This window comes from Xiphias gladius, chromosome 20 (assembly GCF_016859285.1).
Source record: "Xiphias gladius isolate SHS-SW01 ecotype Sanya breed wild chromosome 20, ASM1685928v1, whole genome shotgun sequence".
Classification (NCBI taxonomy): domain Eukaryota; kingdom Metazoa; phylum Chordata; class Actinopteri; order Istiophoriformes; family Xiphiidae; genus Xiphias; species Xiphias gladius.
In genome coordinates this window covers 12,151,819-12,175,500 of record NC_053419.1, presented here as the reverse complement: position 1 = coordinate 12,175,500, position 23,682 = coordinate 12,151,819, and the positions used below count along the sequence as shown (strand labels likewise).

Sequence of the window (23,682 nt, the reverse complement as noted above, 5' to 3'; positions counted from 1 at the left end):
ACGTACATGCAGCTTTTCCCTAAATGCAAGGAGAAAGTGAAGTATAGTGGACTGAACAGATGGCAGAATGAGGACAAGCTTGCAGAGATCGAGAGATCAGTAAAACATCGTGCTCAAGTAAGAAATAGTGTTACTTGACACAAATAATCAGCCAAGGCTACTGGTGTTGAGAACTACCTAAGTAGCTCTTTTGAAAGCCTCTCTGAGAAGCTTTTAGTTACTCTGTGTAGGGTCATTGCAAAAATGCCAACGAGCATTTCAACATGAATCCACCCTACTGACCAATCCCTCTGTAGTTCAATGGTGTCTTAAGTTTTCAGAGTTGGGTGCCCTGCTGGATTAGGGGTACAAAAGTTGGTGTATCGATAAAAGGAAATATCCAACAAAGTGTAAACAGACTCAGCAAATATATCATGACGTAAATGTACATGACTTCATCGACAGAGACAAAAAAACAGAAGAGAACATCAGATCTGTGTGTTTACCTTGTTTTCCACCATTTGAGGTTGACTGGCACTTTTTTAAATTCCGTCATCTTTTTCTTCTGCAACTGTTTAATGGCAACCGACTGGAAAATTAGCACCACTAACATTTTATCTTGATGAATCACATCCTAATATTCAAATAAGAACAGTGTATAAAAGGCTCATGAATTTGCATTTTTCTGATTAAAAGCTGGTTAGTGAGGCCGAGTGAATTATCTTGCCTACTAAGCAGAGGTTAGGTAGTCTGAGAGAACCACACAACAGAGTTAGGACCATCCACAAAAATGTGGATTTAACATAAAGAGCATAAACTACAGCAGTACTCACTATCAACCAATATTATAACCACTATTATGACCAATAAAAGCTATAGATCACAAAATGGCTCAAATTTATGAAAGCTACTGCTGTGTTTCTGCATACTGCTTATTGTGTGTCTGATTTGCATTGCTCTCTTAAAGGCAGCTTTACATTTACATTATGGATTTGACTCACAGAGGAGTTTCAATACAAAACCCATCAATAGACATTTTGGTCTTTATGAAGTGGTTAACGAACAGTTTCTTACTGTTAGAAAGCCAGGTTGTGTTTATTTGTACTTGTAGCTCTGTCAGTGTTACTGTGTGGGTTTGACTGGAACCCTTTTGGCTTGTGTTTATGAAAGTTGTAGTGTTGCCCTGTTACACACAGGTGTTTGCCCTTGGTCATTTCTCGAAAAAATCTTGATAGCAGAAAAAATCCATGCCTTTTATATTAAGTGAACCTTGCATAAATTAATATGCTGGGCCGAGATCCAGTGGACACACGGAGGGAGAAAAAAAGAGCGTTTTCGCTTTTTCAGTAAAAAATGAGAAAAGAGAAAAATGCATTGCCAGACTCAAGATACCACTAAGACAAGTTGTTAAATTTGAAAATAAAATAATAAAGTTTTAAGTGCAATGTGGGCCTAGTACCAGAGACTGAACCTTTTTGTTTATTTGTGTGTGCGTGACGTATCGGTGTCCCGATGTGTGTGCAGTGATACAAAGCGCGGGTCTTGTTTTTCTCCGTCTCCTTGCCATAAACTCTGTTGTTGCAATCTAAACCTTTTGTTGCAGCCTGGGCTTTTAACTCGCAGGCAGACGGGCTGCTTCTGGTAACTGGTAAAGGGGCCATAAAAGAGCCCTGTGCTTTTGGTTTTTGACAAACCACATCAAACGGGAGGAGGGAAAAGAGTCTGAACAGGTGGACTGGCCGTTAGCGCAGCACAGTCAGATCTTATTTTGACGGATCACAGCTCAGAAATGTCAGCTGTGGTGCTGTGAGATGGAACATTTTGAACCTGATAGATCAGTGGTGTGTTGTGGAACATGTCTGTGTGAGTAATGGACTTAACATAACAAGTCAACATGATCCACTGTGAGCTACGAAAATCTTCTTGAATTGTAGGGGTTGAGCAAGCTTTTATTGACCAAATAAGGGAACTGTGGGGATGGAGTAATGCCAGTAGTCTTAAGCCAAGGACTACATTTAACAAAAAGAAAAAGGGGAAAAACTATTTTAAAAAAAACAAGAACGCACACAAAATGGGAAATAGTTTGTCACTGCAAAACATCAAATTAATTTTATGCTCATTTTATACATTGCAAAACAAATGCAAAACTGTCTCTCATTGCTATACAATAGCAATGAGAAATCACGAGACACTGGGAGACAACAGTGACACTTGCATTTTTGTGGGGATATATGTAAATGCGGGGATAGAGACAGTCCAGTGCCTCAACATATAGAGGGTTAGAATTAGGATTTACAGCTGTAAAACACAGCAGTTAGTGGGCAGATGCTCTCAGACGTCTCCATCTGTAGGTGCGACAGAGCTCCTCCACTCTTCACCCCCTTCATCCTCATCTCTCTGGCCATCATAAAAGTCACACCAGAGATGCAGGATGTTGCAAATCTATCTGAGGATGAGAGAGTTGGAACACGGGCAGGAAAGGGGCATCTGGTCCAAAGACAGGTATTATTTATATGAGATCTGGAGCTTAGAGATCAAAGAGAGAGTCATTTTCTTGATCGTTAAGCATTTCCTAGCTTGCTCACAGGTTCTTCCATAATTTCTTTTACTGATTTTTGGTTAGACAATATGTGAAAATATGTGCCTGAAGCTGTGTCCACCTTCAGTCATTTTTGGTGAACCTACCAGTATGTTTATTTTGGTTGTTTGATTTTATCTATTTATTTATTTTTCAGCAATGCAGCATGGCATAAAGTTGTCCGTCACTCATTACTAGCTCAGGAAACTGTCTATGAAAAGCTCAAGAATGACAATACTAGACCTCTAGAGATTCTCCGGATGCACTGTCTCTGTTTCACACTTCATCCTTCTGACTATTCCTGCAACCAGGCTCCACTTCCTATTGGCCCCTTTAGCTAATCCTCTCAAAAGCCCTGATAGTTTTATGGCTTGGTGTAACTGACTTTAGGATAAGAGAAGAAAGGGCTGGCGACCACAGCTTAAACCAGTAATTGGTTCAGGCCTGAAAACTGATACGGACGCCTTGACCTCTTGCCAGTCTGGCAGCCAGAAAGCCTCTCTCCGTCCTGTCCGTGTGCCTGCCTGCCTGCTTGAGCTCCCCTGGTCAGAAAAACAAACAGAGAACGGAGAAATGTTTTTTTCCTGGCTTACACCTTGGTCCCAGGGCATGCAGCCCGCAAGCTAACCAGCAAATGAAAAGGGGGCAAGAGGCCGGTCTGAGGTCTGACTGTCACATAGTGAAGAAAAAAGTGAAAAGGGAGACAAGACTGGGGTTCACTTGTGAGGAAGAAACTCTGGGTTTCTCCGGCAGTATTTTAGGATTTTTAAGCTATTTTGCCAAATTATAAAACCCAATTAAGAGTGATGCATGCACCTAAAACCTCATATTCCAAAATGAACCTTTTCAGGTTTTAAACTAATGCTAATACAGTCAAATACTAACGTTTATGGTGTTTCAGATCCCACAGTCTCTGAAAGGATTAGCAGTGTTCTTTTTTTTTTTTTTTTTGGTTACTACGCTAACACTTGCAAGAAATGGTAAAGGCTATACATTTTTGAAAAGAATTTCTACTTCCCTCTGGTTTACATAACTTGTCTTTGAGTTTTCCACTGATGGTCAAATAAAACATGCAATTTGAAGACATCAGCTTGGGCGCTGGCAAAACTGTCGTGGAACAGTGGACAATGAAAATATTAATTAGTTGCAGCACTGTTTAATAAAATGAATATTTTAACTGGTATCAGTAAAATATAAAGGGCAGAGAAAAAGAAAGAAAAGCATAATGTATATGAATGCAACTGTAACGGAGGGACTGATCCACACAAACTCTTTACACCTCTGTCTCTCTGTCGTTGCTGCACCAGGTATTCTGGAGATCAAGTCAGTGGATGTGGGAGTGGTGGCCATCAGGGGCCTCAGCAGTAACCACTACCTGGCAATCAGCAAGAAGGGAGTGCTATACGGAGCGGTGAGTAGCCGTTGCAGTCCTGTTTCAAAGCGATCTGCCCCTGTGTATGTGAGATATCTGGTACTTGTAAATCCAAAACCTCCTCTACTTTGCGCAAGAACACTCTTGCATCCTTATGACTGGTAAATGACAGTGTAAGTGAGTCAAAGGCTTGCAAAAGAGACACTTTTCTTTAAAGTTTTGGCTCTGCTGCTTTACTTGAATGCTTTTTAAAACAATAGACAAGGCTGCAAGACTCTATTCCAGAAATAGGAACCGCAGTTAGTCCGTGTGAGCTCTCCTCTATGCTACCTACCTCTCCTCTCCACTCCATTCAGAAACAGGAAACACAATCCTTCAGTTTCTCTATTCTGCTTCAGTCCCTCTAGGGAGAGCAGCCCTTGTTTCATCTGTTTTCTCTCTCTCCCTCCTTTTCTTCATCTTATTCTCTCCCTACTTTTTTCCCCCTCTTTTCCTTACTTTGAAAGGACCCAAACTTTCAGCGTGTCTCTCCAGAGCCACACCACAGATGAAATGACACACGGTAGAAAAGGAAGAAAAAGAGGCATTCTGTTGCATGGCCTGAAACTGAATTCCCATGACGTCTTCTACTCAGTGCAACACAAACCACAGTAGCATGGTGGTGAAGGGCTGGCGTTCGATTACACTTGACGGGTTTACACAGTGACTTCTTTATCCAGTAGTAATCAAATGAATTCATTGTTTCATTATATCGCCAGATTAATACATGTAAGTGACACAAAGTTGTGACAGGCTTTAAGTTTTTACCATTATTCAATTTAAATAAAATTCTCAAAGAAAACAGTGAAGGACAGATACATTCAGCATGTGGTCTTGGATATACACTGTATATATTATATATACTCTTATTTTAAGATTTATATTTCTATTAAATGTAAGATTTTTTACTTTTAAAGATCTGACCACTATGTCACTTAATAAAATGGCACTGAAATGATTGTTTTTCAGGATTAATTACTATATTTTGATGTCATTTATGAGTACAGTTTCTTTACTTGCTTTACTATTCATTTTAATTGAAAGGCAGCCAGCTCACACACGCTGTTTGGTAGTACCAAGCACCAGCATTAGTTAAAAAGCTGCACAGTGTCTGTAAAATATTCTCATTTTGCTTTGGGAACATTCAGTTTTACTTCTGGAACCAATTTGAACAGCTGTGGCCAGATACAGAGAGAGAAAGACTGAGTTATATTGTGTGTGTGTGTGTGTGTGTGTGTGTGTGTGTGTGTGTGTGTGTGTGTGTGTGTGTGTGTGTGTGGGTGTGCATGCGCGTGTGTGTGTGCATGCGCGTGTGTGTGTGCGGTGCAAGTACATTTTTCTTCGTGAATATCAACTGCATCCAGTTAACTGGCTGTTTAAGCGATGTTAGCCTTAAGCACAAGGGCAGCTTCCAGTAAACTGACGAATGTTACTCTCTCAGATCATTTTCTCTTCATTTAACAGTAGGTGGTCACTGTGGTAAAGTAAGCCACAAACATGGTGTCACGATGCTCGTTGGTGGCAACAAGCCCGAACCTTTAAGACGTCACATCTCATGCTAACCTCTCTGCCCGTGTCCCATCCATCACCCTTGGGACCCTTCTCAAGCAACGATTGACCATTTGTTGATCCATGTTGTCAGAAGAAAAATAGTTAAATATAAACATGTTGTTGCTGTGCTAAGACAAGGTCTGGAAGAACATCTTGAACATTAGTAAGCCTGAAAATATTCAATTTTCCAGTCACCAGTAACTGTTCACTAATAGCTATTTAGGAAAGTAATAATAAAATTGAAATATTAAAAAGAACCCACAGTAAGAAGTGGATAAAGAGAAGATAAAGGTGAAGAATACTAGGACCACTGGTGTCCCATTACAAGAAAAAGATCTAGTGAAATTTATTCACTTTCATGTCAATAAATCACAATTCAAATTAACATGTAAACATGACTGACAAAAAATAAGAAACCATAGGTGTGGTACATATATCAGCCTTCTGACTTTGGAGTCCCAGAGAAGAAAAAGTGGATGATTCATGTTTTTACAAATGCTGTCTAATAAATGTTTGGTAGTCTTTTTTTTTTTTCTTTTTTTTTCAAAATCAGGGTATTTTGGATTAAAGCCAAACCATTCCAAGGAAAAAACAGCAGAAACACTGAATATGATCTATTATTTTGAGGCTCTTTGCTCTGATTTTTATGTTTCCCATTTACACTCCTTGTGTCTCCTCCACAGAGGGACTTTGGTCCGGACTGTCGTCTGATTGAACGCATCGAGGAGAACAAGTACAACACCTACGCTTCAGCAGAGTGGCGAAACAAGAAGAAGCACATGTTTGTGGGACTGAATGCCAACGGAAAGCCAATGAAGGGGAGGAAGACACGGAGGAAAAACACAGCCACTCACTTCCTGCCCATTGTGGTACAACCACGATGATTGGACATGTCAGCCATGGGAGAACTCTGCAAACTGCAGGTTTTCAGACTTTTTTGGAGTTACAGTGATGGCTACATTGGACAGATCTGAATGGGATCTGAATGATGCACTGAGGAGGAAAAGAATGGAAACCTAGAGACATTTATCTGTTGGATAAAGACATTTCTATTTTTAAGGAAAGAAATAAGATATATTGGTATACAATGTATATATTATTTTCTGTTTTAAGTTATAAAGTATACAGGCACAGTAGAAAATATGAAAAGAAACAACTTCTGTGCCAAAATGTGATGTAGTAAACTCACATTTCTAGATTTCTGCACATGTGAAGTGCTTGACTGGGACGAAATGAAAATGAAAGGAAATGACAGAGGGCAAAGATACAAGAGAGGAGAAGGAAGAGGAAAGTAAAGGAAGTACTGATGGAAATCTGACTGATAGAAAAGGAGAGAAAGAGGCACGAAAGGCAAGAAGGGAAAAAAATCGCAGTCGAAAGGATTTAGTCAAGAAAGCACTGCCACAGCAGCAAGTCTAACGCTATCATGTTTTTCTTGAAATTTATTTATTTTGTGTAATATTTAACAAAAAAAAACCAAAAACTCAAAAAAGACAAAGTATTGTCTTTTTACCATTTATGCTTCTCTTTTTGAATACTAATCATTTAAACCTGAATAAATAAAAAAATATATATATTTGTCTTTAACTTGTTTGACTGACTTTGAATCTTTTTTAAAATATATTTTCATGGTCCAATTAGTGGTTGCTTATACTGTAAATACACAGCAAAGAAATAGGAATTAATACATATATCAATAAAACATTCAAGGAAGTTCTTCAACCAACCGACCCAGGTAACTCATTTACTGTATTCTGTTAATATTGCAAATCAAAATCCTGCAATGATGTTACACTGGAGTACACTGTACAAAGTAATACAGGTTACATGCAGTAAAAAGATTCTATGTTAAATTTAGGTATATTGTTATGATCAAAACACTTTTTATGGAAAGAAATTCCATAAAAAAGAATTTGAAAGTTAAATCTTAACTCAACCTCCATTTATACTAGCTGTTTTTCCAGAGCTTTCAGCCACATGGTCTTCATCATTTAATGCAGTTAGCTCCATCGGGGCAAACTGAGCAACTGAATACTGTGTGGTTGAAAGCCTCAGAGCTAGTAAGTGGACCATGAGTTCAGGTTATCTTGTCAGAGTACTATTTCAGAAGGTCAGGGATGACTTTTTATGTGCATATATTGAAATATTTTGGCTCAACTCAAAAGTATCATAATTGTCTTTATCTAAGTTCTCAGGGTTTATTACAAACTGTGAGTGAGTCAGTGGAGTACCTTTATAAAAACAAGGATGTGAATCAAGAATCTCTAGGAGATTAGACTTTTGGAAGCAACCCAGCAGACAACCTTGTGGATGAGTTCAGGGGTTTTCATTTCTCACTGCAAAAACCTCTCCCTTACAAGTACACATGGCAAACACGGCTTCCTGGAGGATAAACACTGTCTTTTATGTGATAACAACAAAGACAAAACAGGCTTTAGAAATGGCTGACACACACACTGACACACTGACACAAACACACACACACACACACACACACACACACACACACACACACACACACACACACACACACACACACACACACACACACACACACACACACACACATGCACTTGGGCAGCCAAGTAAAGGGGTGTGTGCATCAGTGTGGTCTAGCAGCTGGGAATAGCCTCCTCCTTGACCTTATTTGTCTGAAACCTGTTGCTGTGCCCCACGAGACAGAAAGACACATGGAGCATGGCATATGGTATAACGTAAATATCGCTCCCTTGTTTATCACCTGATTCTAATTAACTATGATGTCATGTTTTCTTTATTCCTCTCTTGCCTTCCCTCTCTTTTTCTTTAACTCGTTCTCTCCTGTTGTTGCTGTCCAGGTCCCGCGTTTCACCCACCACCCCCACTGTTTTTCAATCTTTTGTCATGTCTTGGCAAAGTTCAGATAGATTCCAGAAATTAGCAGGATCGGACCTAGAGCAAGGTTATCACACACACACACACACACACACACAAACACACACAGGCACACACAACCTGGCCTGGCCAGGGCTGCAACAGTTGTAATTTGTTCATTGCATCCATCACTTTCAACTCTCTGCCATCTGTTTCTGTGTGTGTGTGTGTGTGTGTGTGTGTGTGTGTGTGTGTGTGTGTGTGTGTGTGTGTGTGTGTGCGTGTGCATGTGTGTGCGCGCGCGCACGCACGCACACAAGTTAATTTCCGAGTATGATGGAGCCCGCCAGAGTCGGTCCATCCTGCTGTGTTTATTACAAAAAGGTCCTTGATCCTCTTTAGTTGCTCAGGCATCCTCAGTGTCTCACACTCAAACGTGAGTAAGTATGATGCATCAGGGGATATTCAAATTTCCTTTCATCCTCCCGGGGCATCTAGTCCTTTGTTTATATGATTACTTGGGTGTTCTGTAAACGACATATCAAGTACAATTACATTGAAAAGTGTTCATGAAACTGATCCCCCCCTTCTCCCACCCTCATAAAGTTCAAGGGCTGCCATTCCTACGCCAAGATGTCCTTATTATTTGGTGGTACAATTTCAGAGATCTACATATTTAAAACCTCACATTTAAGTCCTTATTAGAACAGGGAAATCTGGATATAAACTTAGATATCTGAGACAAATTCGTCCACTTGTTCATTCAGAAAACTTGGACTCAAGTCAGCATATATATCATGTGTAGACCTCTTGGAATAGCTAGATGTATTTTTATTGCAACTTTAACATGACTTAATGCGGTCTTGCCTTTACCCGTAATACATAACAAGGCCAGACTTTAAAAGCGGGGCATTTATTCAAGACAGATGTTTCACACTGATTATCAACCCCAATGACATCTGAGTTAGTCTGTTCAGCAGCAACAAGCCACACATCGTTTCTCCCCTTTCTACAGTGCGCCCAACAGGTTTCTAAAAACTGTTTGCCAATGTCATTTTTTAGTGTTGTGCTTGGGTATGTTTGGTTAGTGTTTGGTTTGTTGAGGCATGTGGCGAGGTTCAGTATGCGGTTTCTGTTTTGACTACATCAGGATCTATCGGACCTGTGTCGGACCTCAAATGAAACATACACCATCGGCTTCACACGTTCACAGCTCCTCTGTTTGCTCAGAGAGTCTTGTGGCCGTGCGACCTGACCGCAGCAGCAGCTGTGAATATTTTACATCCCGGGGAGAGGGGGAGAGAGAGCCAGAGAAGGGGGGAGAGAGAGAGAGAGAGAGAAAGAGAGCGAGAGAGAGAGAGAGAGAGAGAGAGAGAGAGAGAGAGGTTGCAAGCTTTGAATTGCAGAAAGACGTGTGGGTTTGGAGGAAAGGTGTATAACTGAAAGAACTACAGTCCTGGGGGCATTTACAGCAGTCAAGAGGGGGTTGGGGTGGGGGCTGGGGGGTGGGGGTGTTTGCTGAGAGGGCAGCAGTACGGACGGGATGCCAAAGGGTGAGAGGAGGGGGTGCGTGGTTCGAGAGGAAGAAGGGGTGATGGGGGCGATTACAGGAGTTGCCAGAAAATTTGGGTTTGGAGGGTGGGGTTTGGGGGGTGGTTTAAAGAGGTATTTGCAGAGGTAAAGAAGGTTGGGGGGGGCAAAGGGGCTTGGGGGCAATCATTGGAAGCAGACCAAGGGAGTTCCTGGAACCCAGGAGGTGAACCAGGAGTCCTCCTCCTCCTCCTCTCATGTTCAGTACTTTTACTCACATTACTTTTTTTCACCATTTAGTCCTCCACAGCCTAACTACTTTTCATTGTCTTTCTTATCCTTGCTGACGCATAACAACTTTGCCTCTTGTATTAAAGTGAAACTAATCAATATTTTGTATATTAACAAAGAATCAAATTACTGCATCTAAAGTGAAAGGGGTTATTTGTATTGATTAACCCCCAGAGAGCTATCACAAAACTTTAGTTGGTTGGCTTAGCTTATTTTGTTTTCCACACATTTACTCAACGATTCAGTCTCACTCTCGCAAACCCTGTTTTAGGCGGACGCAAGAATCCACTTTCACCAAAAAAAGCTGTGATAGACCCACTGTCTGCTAGCTGCCTTGCACCAAACATCAGACAAAAAAGTTAGCGAAGAAATTTAAACATTTAGTAGCTAAAGAGCCTGATATTGTCCTTAGCAGTTGGTGCAGAACAAAGCTAAAAGAAGAATGATTCATTAGTTAGCCCGACACATGGCTCCAACTGGATGGTAATGTTGCTCTGGAGCTGCTAGATGTATTAACAGGTAAGTGTTTGTTAACATATTAGCCATAACAATTATATGTCATAGCTGTCTTGACAACTTCTTTTGGAGCTCCTCTGCCCCCCAGTAGCCAAAAATCATAATAGTAATTGATTAATGAAATAAAGGGGAATGTAAAATTCATATATATATATATATATATATATATATATATATATATATATAAAAGCATATTCTAAGTATAAAGGCATATTAATATTCTCAGTATATAACCCTACATTCTGGGGGCACAGTGTTCCAGTGGGGAACACTGTCACATCAAGTGATCCCCACCCCCCCTTGAAAAAAGCACACACACACTGCTCTGCATTTTCCATCTCCCTTTCTGTCCTGGTTCGGAGATTGGTGAAGGTGTAGCCACCACCTTACCTTCATTCTTAGACTTAATTACTGTTTAGTCTTGTTACTTCCACCAAGGAGGTTATGTGATCATCCGTATCTGTTTCTTTGTTGGTTTGATTGTTTGTTTATTTGTCAGCAGGATTCCCCAAAAACTACAGTTTCACACAAACTGTTTTGCACCAAATTTGGTGGAGGGATGGGGCATGGGCCCGGGAAGAACCCATTAAATTTTGAGGCAGATCCGCATCATTTGAGTTTTTTCCTCTGAAGTCTGGTGTATGTTTTTTGACATTGGCCTTGGCGGAGGTCTGCGCTCTATTGAACAAATTTTCTTGTTTTATTTGTTTTATTTGTTTTTATTTGTTACAAGTGTCAGTGTTAATTGACATCTTAATATGCTTTTGTTTAAAAGCTTGTCAAAACCTCATAATGAAGTCGGCTGCAGTTACAATATAATAACGAGATGAAAGCTTACAAGTCCAATTTTTTTTTTCTTTTTCCCCTTTGGGTTTTCTTTTTTCTTTTTAGTGAGGTGTTAGCAGACTAAACACACTGAAGTTTAACAATAGAAATAACACTCACTCCATCTCATTTGTAGATGTGCTTTAACACACATACACACACACACACACACACACACACACACACACACACACACACACACACACACACACACACACACACACACATACACACAAGTCAAGTCAATTTTATTTATATGGCGCCAAATCATAACAGAATGTATCTCAGGGCACTTTTCATATAGAGCAAGTTTAGACCGTATTCTTTACAATATTATTTACAGAGACCCAATATTCCCCCATGAGTAAGCACTTGGTGACAGTGGCAAGGAAAAAACTTCCTTTTATTGGGAAGAAACCTTGAGTAGAACTGGACTCCAGGTGGGAGGCCGTCTGGCCCAACCGACTGGGTTGAGCGAAAAAGAGAGAGGGGAGAGAGCAGGAGGGATAAGAACACAACACAATGCAAGTTCCACATAGAGATGTACAATAATAATAATTGTAATTACAATCATAATAGTAATAGCAATAGCAATAATTAAGGGGAGCCTGACAGCTGAAGGCTTTGAATCCCATTCTAATTTTGGATAACTTGGAACCACAAGTAAGCCTGCGTTCTGGGAGCACAGTGTTCCAGAGGGGTAGTAACCACTGTCACTTCAAGAAGTTCACCCCCCGCCTGCCCCTTGACACAAACACACACACACACACTACTCTGCGTTTTCCATCTCCCTTTCTGTCCCGGTTCAGAGGCGACCTGTACCTGGAGCGCAGCCTTAACTCCAGCTCCATCTTCACATCTCCTGAGGGCTTCAAGTTTCCTGCAACAGGTGGCTCAAACATTTGCCTTGGCCTGCACTGAGGTGAGGCCTCTGTTTATCGATTCGGAAAGAGTGAGGAGAGTCAGGAGAGGGAGGGAAAGACAGAAATAAAGAGGAAAAACAACCCCCGATAAAGTTAAAGCGTGTCGGCAGGAGAGAGAAATATTCGAAAAAGTCACCCTGACACAAGCATCCTAAAATGTAAGTCACTCAAACAGTGTGTGTTTCATCTTAATGCGTTTGCTACGTGAAGATAAAAAACAGAATGTAAACATGTATTTTGTACTAATATTTTGGTCAAGACTTTGATAAACCTATGAAACATTTTCCAGAGCCTGAGCCAGAGCAGGACGAAAATCCCAAAATTAGTCTCTTCTCCTTTTCCCTTTAAAAAAAAAAAACAAAAACTCTCATATCTGCCTCATTAAATTCATTTTGTTTCTGTTTTCTCTCCTCTGCTCTGCTTTACCTCTCCTCTCCTTTCCTCACCCTCACTCCTCCACCCCCCTACTCTCCAGAGGAATATGCCTGCAGTCTAAATGAAAATATATTTGTTGTTTTTGTTGGCCTTCTCTCCTCTAACTCCACTGGCGTGATTTAGCCTTAGACCCAGGGTCGCTGGAAGCGGCTATGGCAGCAGAAAGCCTCTATTAGTCCTTGATCACTGGCTGCCTGACAGCAGAGTCAACATGCAGGGCATTAGGGCCTGACATGGGATCAAATAAAGACTAATTTATTGGGTGCCTGTACATAGTAAAACCACATTAACCACTCCCTTTCCCGGTTTGGTTTTTTATTAATTAAATTAGCTGAAATGAATAAATGAATTGATTAGATGAACAAGAGGGACAGTTATTTTAACTGTAGCATAGCACAAAAAATGTTTTGTATTTTATTTTATAATGTTTGAGAGACAGGTAGCTGATTGGGGAAAAAAAAACATTTATTAAAGATAGACATAGAGGAGTGAAACATATCACAGTCATAATTGGTATTAACATTAAAAACTAAGGATTTGACACCTGACAGATTTTGGAGAGGTATGTGTTTTTTGTGAATATCATATTGTAATATCATATTATATTTAATTCAAAGGCAACATGACTACCACCCCGATTTTTTTTTTCCATTGGAAGGTATTTGCAGATTTTAAGTCAGGAGGATTTGGTAGAAAGTCATGTTTACACTTCAGGGTACAGAGTTTGATACAAAGCACAAGAAGCTGTTATGATAGAGAATACTTTTACCATCTGCTATTGATTCATGCAGATTTTCATGTAGAAAAAGCGTTACCAAAGAGATTAAAATCAGAGTATCCCTCTCCCTGAGGGCTTTTTTAATTGCTCAGACCTCCAAACTTGATGTGAAGGTGTTTGTGGGATGGACTAAATGCATTTAGACATCGCTGCTGTGAACCAAAATTACCACACACTCACAAAGTTATAATGACAAGCTTATACAAGGTCACTGTATTTGTAGAGCTGTCTCTGTTCTTCATCATGTGCCACATGTACCAAGTACCACAGTATCAAGCAAAACTATCTCCAGTGCACCTTAGGGTTTCTTTCTATGGGCTAAACTTGTTACCCTCACCAAAGAGTTTTTTTCAGAACATTTATTAGTAAGGAGGATTTCGTTGGGCATGTCACCAGCATGTGACCATTAAGAAGGACGAGGGTTTATTCAAAAACCCATGAACTGTAATTTGCCCAGGATGCCTCAACAGATGTGCTTGTCAGGTGGTGGAAGAGTCTGAACCCCTCATCTGAAGTCGAAATTGGGGGGGGGGTGCATCCAACAATTTGTTTATCTTACCCGAACCTACAATCTGATATTCACCGCACCGCACTCAGTGACCGGTGAGAAAACTGGCAAGGTTAAAACTTCTCTCTCAGTCTTTTGTGTTTACAACTGACTGCAACAAAATTAATGCCTTATAGTCGATCTCATATAAACAAGTATCACATCTTGCATTTTTGTATTCCCAGAAAGATATTTCACAGTGTAATTTTAATGCAGATCCAAGTCAATAACTTCTGAACATTATTATCTTATATTCTTATATTCTAAAACTAGGGTTATGAGGCCTCGTGCGGGGGAAATATGTATTTTGTGAGTGCTTTCAAGTCCTTAGCTTGTTTTTTTTTACTTGATTTCTTTCTTATAACACATGGAGCTGGGAGAATTATAGCAACCCACACAATTTTTCTGGTAAGAGTGTTGGCAGTATGAGGGGTTGTGGCTTAGGTTGGTGGGTTATGTGTGGTGAGAGTGGGTGAAATAAGAACAGACTGAATGTGCTCAACCAGAGGTAAGGTGGCAAAAGGAGTGAGGGGGGTTTTTGTGGTGGTGTGGGGAGACTGCCGTGGTGAAGGCCGACAAGAGGGTTGTGGCTGGAGAGTGCGCTTTGGTGTGTCTTACAAAGTTTAAAACTGTCAAATGCAAATACATATGTCAAGTGCGCATGAGAAGTGAGAGAAGTATGTTCTGTTTTAAACATTCTGCACTCTCTAATATGTCTATAGGCCATCTATTTTCATTTCAAAATTTGCTTGCATAGGCTCAGATATTCAGTCTTTTCTTTTCCTGTCCAAAATTTCCACCATTCTTCATCTACCTTTCCTCAGCATCCTGAAAAAATGCTTCTGCTGTGTTGGGGCCTCATTTATAACTGTATGTAGGGTCCTTACCAAACATTTACACACGCACAGAAGACAGAAAAGGCGCGCGCCATGTGCATGTATGCCTCCGTACAAATTTCACTTTATAAATCACAATCAGCTTGAAAATGTGTGCACTTTGGCGAGCCTTTTATTCTGCACAACAGTCCCAAAGTGAAACAGAAACAAGACTGATGATTGCAGCAACAATTCCCTTTCACGTACACCATCAAGAGTATGGACCGGCAGGTGGAGGCACAGGGATACTGAAGCTTACCTCTTGGTATTTGTTAACATCTATAGGCTATAAACATGTGAATAGCTGATTATATCACACATCAATATCTAAAAAACCCAATTACACTGTGTAAGTGTGGTGGCTGAAGAAGGCAGTGTGTCTGGCAGCCCCAAGTCTCCAGTGCGCTCTGTATGGCTGGTGTCCCTGACAGCACAGTATTAGAACATTCTGTTAGAAATCTGCCAGCACTCAGTTCCTCCCCTCTATAAAGACATTTGATGCAATTTTTTTCTTATTTTATCAGTTAATGTGGTTGAAATGGAAAGAAATGAGGAAATTCAGACTTAATATTGCATCCTGGTATCATTCTTGGCATTTCAGCCGCGCTGCGTTGCACTCCAACTGGGACCGAATGTCAGCATCATGAGAATCGAACGTCTCCTCTGAGCTCTGAGGATGCGGGAATGTGGAGATGAGCCAGTGACGGGTGCTCAGTAGTTTAATAATGAATCAAAAATGAATTAAGATTTGAGTTGGTCTGTATCTTTTAAAAAATAGCAGTGTGTATGGAATAATTAGTGTCTTAAAAGCACAAACACAATATAACACAGCTGGCCTTAATGTTAATCACAATGTGATAAACATCACAGAGGTTCTGTACAGGTACACACATACTCTCATCAATTTTGTTTTTATAAAGCCCACATTTTCTGTGGGAAGTTACGTACGCATGTTTGAAGTCTCTTTTTGTGCGTACCCAAGGGTTATAAATGAGGCACCTGTTCTTCAACAATTTTCCCTCCGTTTCTGAACAGACCGTTGTCATTAAGAGTCGCCAAACTGTAACTTTCAACGTAGAGCTACTGTAAATCATTATATCTCAACGTGATCCATCATATTTGTTAATTGTTATTTTAACAGGAATAATAAAACACACACACAAAATTCATACTACAGTGAAATCTCTAGGTCTTGTTGAATCCTATTCCAGTTAATATTCTGGTGTCTGGCGACCACATATGAAATGTAATGTATTAGGTTCCCATCACATATTTTGCTAATTATTACATCATGTGCTTGGGAATATATCTACTACTCACTAATGTCTCTGCGAGAGGGAGTTATTAAAGTGATTCCTTTTTTCAGTTTGTTCTCATTTACTCTGCCTTGAGTTTACCTCCCACTGGCTGTTGCTACAATTGAGCTCATTCTTGGAGACTCTTGGACTACTTCACAACACACAAGCCAAGAAAATCAACAAATATTTAAAAAAGAGAGAGGGAGAGAGAGACTCAAGCACCACAAGTCTTTAAACTTGTCACACAGTACATGATCATTGTCCCTCGATCTAAGATTCAGCCCGATGGTCGGAATGTGACAGTCGGGTAAAAATAGCCTGGCATGATAAAGTCTGAGACCGTGTGGTTTTAAGCATTATGTAGTTTCGCACTGACAGGGGTGTGTGTGGCTGCACCACATCAGGGGTTTTGATGGCATACTGCAGCCTACAGCCTGGAGCCTGTAGAAGCCTCAGCTTCAGGCTGTATGGATGTATCAGCGTGGAGGGGTGTGTTGCATCACACTGTGTATCCACAAAGCTATGAACCCCAGAGGGTTGTCTCACAAATCAAGTTCAGTGGGTCTAGTAGTATTATACCCATTCAAGGCTCTGCAACAACATTAGGTGGATATTCAGACTGTATCATGTTTTAATTTTATTCCTCCCAGTTACTCCTTTCTGATTAAGACTATTCCGTGCAGTTTCCGTATTTAGGTTGTTTCATTCACCGGATAGAGAGCAGGGGCTGTGGTGAGGAGGAAGTTTGCAGACGATATTACTTGGCTAGATGTGTTTCACTGAAAAGGAATAGAAAACTGAGCTTGTTTTCGACACGCTTATGTCGTCTTCACTCTCAACAGCTTCTACTGGTATCAAAAATCTGCAAGAGAAAACAGACAGCTTATTGTTTCCCACATGGTACCTCTGTAGCGTTAGAGTTACATTTTTGAAGATGCACACATTGTTTATGGTGTAACCACTGTACCTACGGTATGGCATAACCCCCTAATGCAAAAGTATAAATGAGGCTTAAGTGGTGACAACAAGACAAAGCAACTACCCCTGCAAACAGACTGAAGATTATGATAAATTTGTACAGTCAACAAATGATTAACAGGTAATTTTGGCTTTTTCAGCTTTGATTCAATGTTAATACACACTGCATTGAAGACATACAGAAATCTGTCCTCAGGTTCCAAGTCCTTTGGAATAGCATCTAGAAGAGCTAAGACAGAAGCTGGTTATTCATAACCCCACAGCTTTGCCTCTTTATGAATCCTAATTTAACCCCTGGTGATAATACATGAAAGCTGACAAACTGGGAAAAAAAAGCTATTTGTATCCCTGGAAAAGTAGTGCTTTTATTTTGAAAACTACACCTCAAAAAACAGCTTATACAGTGGATATTCCGCCAGTATTATAAAGCGAAAAATATCCAATGAATTTATGAAACTTTTAGTAATTTCCTAATATTCCTTATACTAATGTCTTATACTACTGTATATTTCTGCATATACCTTATCCTATCATACCAAACTTTTAGTTGGTAGGTAGGTACTCCAGGCAAATTTAATTTTTAGTCTCTGTAATATCCTCAAATAGTGAGTACTTGAATTGGATTTCTTAAAAATAACCTTGCCATGCACTGATTTTTACAAAATGGTATCTGCTGGAGATGTGCTCAGTCCTTTGCAAGCAATGTTTTCCTTATAGTACATGGATTTTTTTAACAGACATCCTTTACTTATTTAAAGACCGGGACCCTTTAGGGAAGATAATGCCATATTTTTAATAAATTTGGATCTGACAGCAGATTAGTTGTGCAGTGTCCCATGATTAAATGATGGTTTCAGCACGAGACCAAAAGGCTGGGGTTAAGCCTTAAGTTAAGCTGCAAACCCACTAGTCTCACATGGTGAGCAGCCCATGGACCTGACATAGTCATTTCACCCATTTCTCTCCCCTCGTCTCTTGCTCCCTTCTCTGCTTTAGAATAAATCAATGCCCACTTGATTTCAACCAAGCATGCTCCTGCATGGGCCTCACCAAAGGGTAATCAGGAAGAAAATGAGTCCTGTGATGGTTTGGTTGTTGTGTATGTGGGCACAGACACACGTGTGCGTATGCATGATGTGGTCCCAACAGCACAGAGCCCAAGGGAACATTGATGAGGTTTTCAGTGATCCATTTTGCCTTTCAGCACAGTAGAAGATGTCCCATTGATGTCGTATTCTGCAAGTGCTCCATTCTGCAAGTGCAAGTGGACTGCGTCTTCAACTGATCTCTATTATAATACAGGTTCAAGATGCTTAGAGGAACAGGGGCACTTATGGGGCTTTTGAAAGCATCCAATTGAGTAATTCATGAGGAAAGAATGTTTTGGCTATTTCGGGATCCCGAACTAGATTTGTTTATATTGAAATGATAGTCAAATCATAATCAAAAGCAGCCAAGTAAATTTACTTGATGAATTATAAACACACCACAGCCTTTTTCACGCGTGTGAGCCACACACTATACTGTAACTCTACACTTTAGTCGGTTCAAATTTTATTTTGCATGTATCAAAATCTGTTCTGCACCAATTCATTACCAGGGAAAACCGTGTAATCCATTTATATTGTACCAACACAAAAAGGAGAAAAATAATGAAATGTGGCACATATAACTGGCTTTTCTTTAACATCTCTTAATTTTAGTTTTGCTAATAAATGATAACTGTGCAGTAGAGGCAGTGTGATGATGCCTCAATGGTAAGAGCACCCGGAGTGTACATATTGCAGTTTAAAAAAAACCAAAAAACTGTCCTGGCAAATGTGAAACACATGTTGGCTTCATATGAAAGCAATAAACAGCTTCTGGCCCCATGTCCTCAATTCCAGCCATCACACAGGGTGAACAGAGATAATAGCAATGATGACTGCCCAAAACACATTTATTCCATTTAATTATTTAGTATATAATGCTTTTCAAGCCCCTAAGGTTATACAAGACACAACCGTTCGCCATTAATCACACAGTTTGAAATCCTAATCGAAGTCATGTGTGAAAGCTTAATGTAATCTTAGTAATGAGTTGATTTTCCTATCATATGATTGTCAGATGTTGCTGATTGCCATACTGGCTTATGTGGAGAAACTGAAATTCAATATTAAAATTTCATTTTTTGATGTTGGATATTTTTCTTTTAATAGTTTATAGATTTCAACAATGCAATGTTCCCCACCAACTCAAACTGTTTATATTTGATCTTAACAGTTTCCTTTTTAATAGCAAGAGACATTGACTTGTACATAAGAACAGCAATCACTCTACACATTTTTCCATGCAGGTTAGTGTGCTTGCTGCTACAGTAGCTATATTGTGTCCTTAACAGACCCTGGCCGACTTGTGCCCCAGGTTTGTCCCCACAGTCCGGCCCCCCCGGCTCACACATGGACAGACAAAGTATCACTGCTTCAGCTTTAACAAATCAAACTAAAGACAGACCGCCCCACAGTACATTCTTGCTAATATTTTTCTAGACATTGGACAATAGCACCAGGCACGGACTTCAAAACTAAAGCTCAAAATGACAGAAAAGATGTGGTTTTATTAGACTGTCAAAAATGATGGCTGGCTAATAGGAACCACAGGTCACTGGAGACTTTGTGGCCGGAGTCTAATGTAGTCCGCCTCACAGTCTTTTTTACCGCGGACCGAACAGTGGTTATGGCAGAACAAGACTAGGACCGGCAACCACAATGTCACTCACAGCCCTGTGCCCAGACTCTGTGTGGTTTACATGTCTGAGTGTGTGCCAAAAGGCATTTCTATGTGCTGAATAAGCGCCTGAGCTGCATGGCCATCTGTGAGCATCTACAGTACGTGTGCATGCGTGTGTTTTGTCTCTCCTTCATCAACTAACAACCCCACCGTTTGATCACTATAGCATAGAGACTGCGTGAGGACAGTGGTGGTTTAGACTGGCATTCTTTGTCTATCCCCTCAGGTGACTTACAGATCCAGATGTGAGATAGCTTGTAACCTGCAGTGACTCTGGTGGCGTCTGGTGGAGACCTCCAGCCGTTCAAATTGTTTTGAGTCTGCAGCTGCTGAATTTGGCGGGAAGTGTTGTTGGCTGAAATGAGTTAACCTCTGTTGTGCTTGTGTTAAAGTTGAGTTTTTTTTTAACTTTGTGAATGCTTGTGTGTGTGTGTGTGTTGTGTGCGTGCGTGCGTGTGTCCCATAAAGGATGTCAGACTATTTCATAAAGTGTTCCTAAATGCTGTACTGCTGCCAGCTGTTTGTTTAGAGAAAAAACAAGCCGAATGAGACAGAGGAAAGAGACTCTTCAATTTCCTTATCTCTGATTCTCCCTGGTAACTGTCCAATATCCTTGGTGTGCATGTGTGAGTGTGTGTGTGTGTGTACTCCGTCTTCTCCTGCAGAGTCCAGTCTGTGCGACCTGCATTCACAAGCAGCCTCTTTTGCTTTGCTTTCCATAGTAACAACCTCCATATGGCGGGCGTTATGATGTTGTGCTTTTTTCTTGCATGGAATGTACCGGATAGAACTGATGATGGCCCAAGCTTTTCCCAGAGTTTTCACGTTGCTTTACACACAGACAAACGAGCACACGCAGTTATATATATGCTTAAATCCAAACAAATGTTGGCAAATGTACAGTAAACTACAAGAGATACAGACATTCATTATGACTGTACTGTTCATATGCACGCACACACACACACACACACACACACACACACACACATACACAAATGCAATCCACCAACCAATGTTTGCTACAGGTTTGCCCCGAATGTGCTCACTTCCATGTGTCTTTGATAAGGTAGGCCTACCCCTCACTGTGTCTTACTCCTGGTCCATCCAACCTCCCGTGTTTATCATCCCATGACTTTTCTGTACCACACCACACTGAGAATTACAAGAAGACTCTTAATCTCATTTATCATAACTATGAGCATTTTTTGAGAAAGTTCTCTTTAAGAAAACAATATAGAGATTAGAAATAAAAAAAAAACTAAAAAACATTTGTTATGCATTCTGAGACATCAACACACTTTATTTTATTTTCTTTCAACTGTATTTACCCACTAAAGACTCACTGAGGTCCCAAACCTCTTTTGCAAAGGAAACCTGGCCAAAACAACACAAAATCAGTCCAACAGCTGATAAAAAACTAAAACAGCCCCTGATACTAAAAGACCAAAAAGAGCCCAAAACAGTTACAAGTGTGCCATTTACTCAATCTACTACATTTGGCCAACTTCCTAAACCGAATTTGCTTCAATAGACTACTAGAAGTAGTAAGTGCAGAAAACACGAAGGCTTTCTTTCTAATTGGGATAGAGAATGCAAGAAGAACTATGAGAAGTTTATAAAGATGATGAGAATTATCTCACGAGGATACCACAATGGCCCTTTCACGGGCATCATAAAAACCACTGTATGTTACTGTTGCTCCTTAGATTTTGGGTATCCTTTCCCACCTTGACTCACAATGTGCAGACTTAAGGGCATGGCATGTCCTGTTATAAACACTCTTTCCATCTTGAATTTCAATCCATCACCCTACTTTCCTGCCCCTTTTACACTGAACTCCTCATCTCTATACCATTCTCTTTGCTTCCCTGTCTCGCTCATCCTGCTCTGCCCTTACCCTGACATCTTACTGGCTCTCTCGCCTCCTTTCTCTCTCCCGTTGTTTTATTAGCAGAGCTCTCCCAGCCAGATGCGCTCCATAGTCAGAGTTTACCTTACCTTGGCTTTAAAACTCAGGTCCTTCACATGATTAAAAAGAGTCAGGGACTGAAAACAGACTTCAAAAGAGGGGGATGAGGGACCTCAGGGAGAGAAGGAGAGATGGACTGAGCACCCAATAATGACAATACATTTATTTGAATGATGAAGCCAACTTTTCATGGATGCAAAAGGAGGAAAATTTGCGTATGTATTTGTACATTGCAACAAACTTTTTATGACTTGCTAGAAAGAATGTTGTTTTAAGTACCAGTCCAACAAAAGGACTACACCTTATGTCATGTGATGACCAACCAAATGAAAGCTTGTAATCCTTTTTGTGTGCTCTCTGATACTTTGTAACAACCTGTTACACGTTCCAAATCAACAGAGAATATTTTGGATATAAGTAATGCTACTGCTGCAGTCCAGGGTCCCCACCAGTGAGGGAACTATGAAACAGAATTAGTTCAGATCAGAGCTGGCCTCCTGCAAGCAGCTGCCTGGCCGCAAGTGTTGCACCCTGATTTCTGCACCTTAGATTTGGGGATGAACAATTAGACAGCTTCATGCTCCACTGTTAAGTTATGACACGGTCTGGCCTGTAGGAGGCCCAGATAAACTCCAAGAATTTTCCCAGGATGGCACCCTGCAGTGCACTAAGACCAGGACTACACTTACACTAAACTGAATCATTTTGAAATCGGCATGAAATGTGAAACAGTATACATCCACACACTAGCCTGTGCACCGACACACAGTAGACATATTTTTCTTTGATTAGGAAAATACTGAAGACAGTAATGATCATAGACTGCATATAAAAATGGAAAAGTGCAATACCATGGAGGACTGCTAGGGGCTGGCTCCTATAGACTCCCATTCAAAGAGCGTCAACTTCTCTCGTGAAATACTAAGTCAGTCCTTTTTTTCACAAGTCCTTATGGTCTCATCAGGTAAATTCGCTCCTTCTAATCAGTGTTATGTTAGTCCCCCTGAAAATAATTCCACAAATAATTAGATATTAGGCCTTAAAAGGAGATCGGTTTTGGGGCATGCCTGGAATGATATACAACCCTTTTGGACGAGGCCAGGAGAGTCATTCACCGGTGTCACTTGAGTTGCCTTCATTTTATTGATTCAGCTGTGTTGTAATTAGTTTTCTCATTATTTGTCTCGTTTTTGGTTCAAAGAATTCTCTCATCTAAATGTGAAGTGACTCCAGGCCTTTCTTAAAGTACATGGAAAGCCCGTAACAGGAAATCTTAAAAATAAACTTTGGCGCATCTGATATTCAGTACGAGGACCTCAAGTTAGCACAGAAGACTATTTTAGGATGAGTCGTACATGTTTGAATCTCTCTTTAGAAATGCTGTCCACTCACAAAATGATAATATAAAAAAAAAGTTAAGTGTGTTCAATGTATAGAAGAAAATTTGTCATGTAGGAGTTTTTGTTCATTTATTACTGTAAGTCCATATACAAAAGTCCCTAAACGGAAGCAGACATTCATGCACCTATTCTGACAAGCTGTTATCTGTATGTGATTCATTGTGATCCACCAT

At 40.3% G+C, this 23,682-nt stretch overlaps 1 protein-coding gene across 1 annotated transcript in view; it reads left to right on the top strand.

The window, feature by feature from the left end:
- The window catches only part of fgf10a (fibroblast growth factor 10a), an 18,978-nt gene extending 11,919 nt beyond the window's left edge, over positions 1 to 7,059 (top strand). The window contains exons 3-4 of the mRNA XM_040156557.1: positions 3,865 to 3,968; positions 6,203 to 7,059. Of these exons, the coding sequence (XP_040012491.1) occupies positions 3,865 to 3,968; positions 6,203 to 6,403 (305 nt within the window). The 3' untranslated portion in view covers positions 6,404 to 7,059. The remainder of the gene's footprint in view (positions 1 to 3,864; positions 3,969 to 6,202) is intronic.
- Positions 7,060 to 23,682: the final 16,623 nt, after the last annotated feature.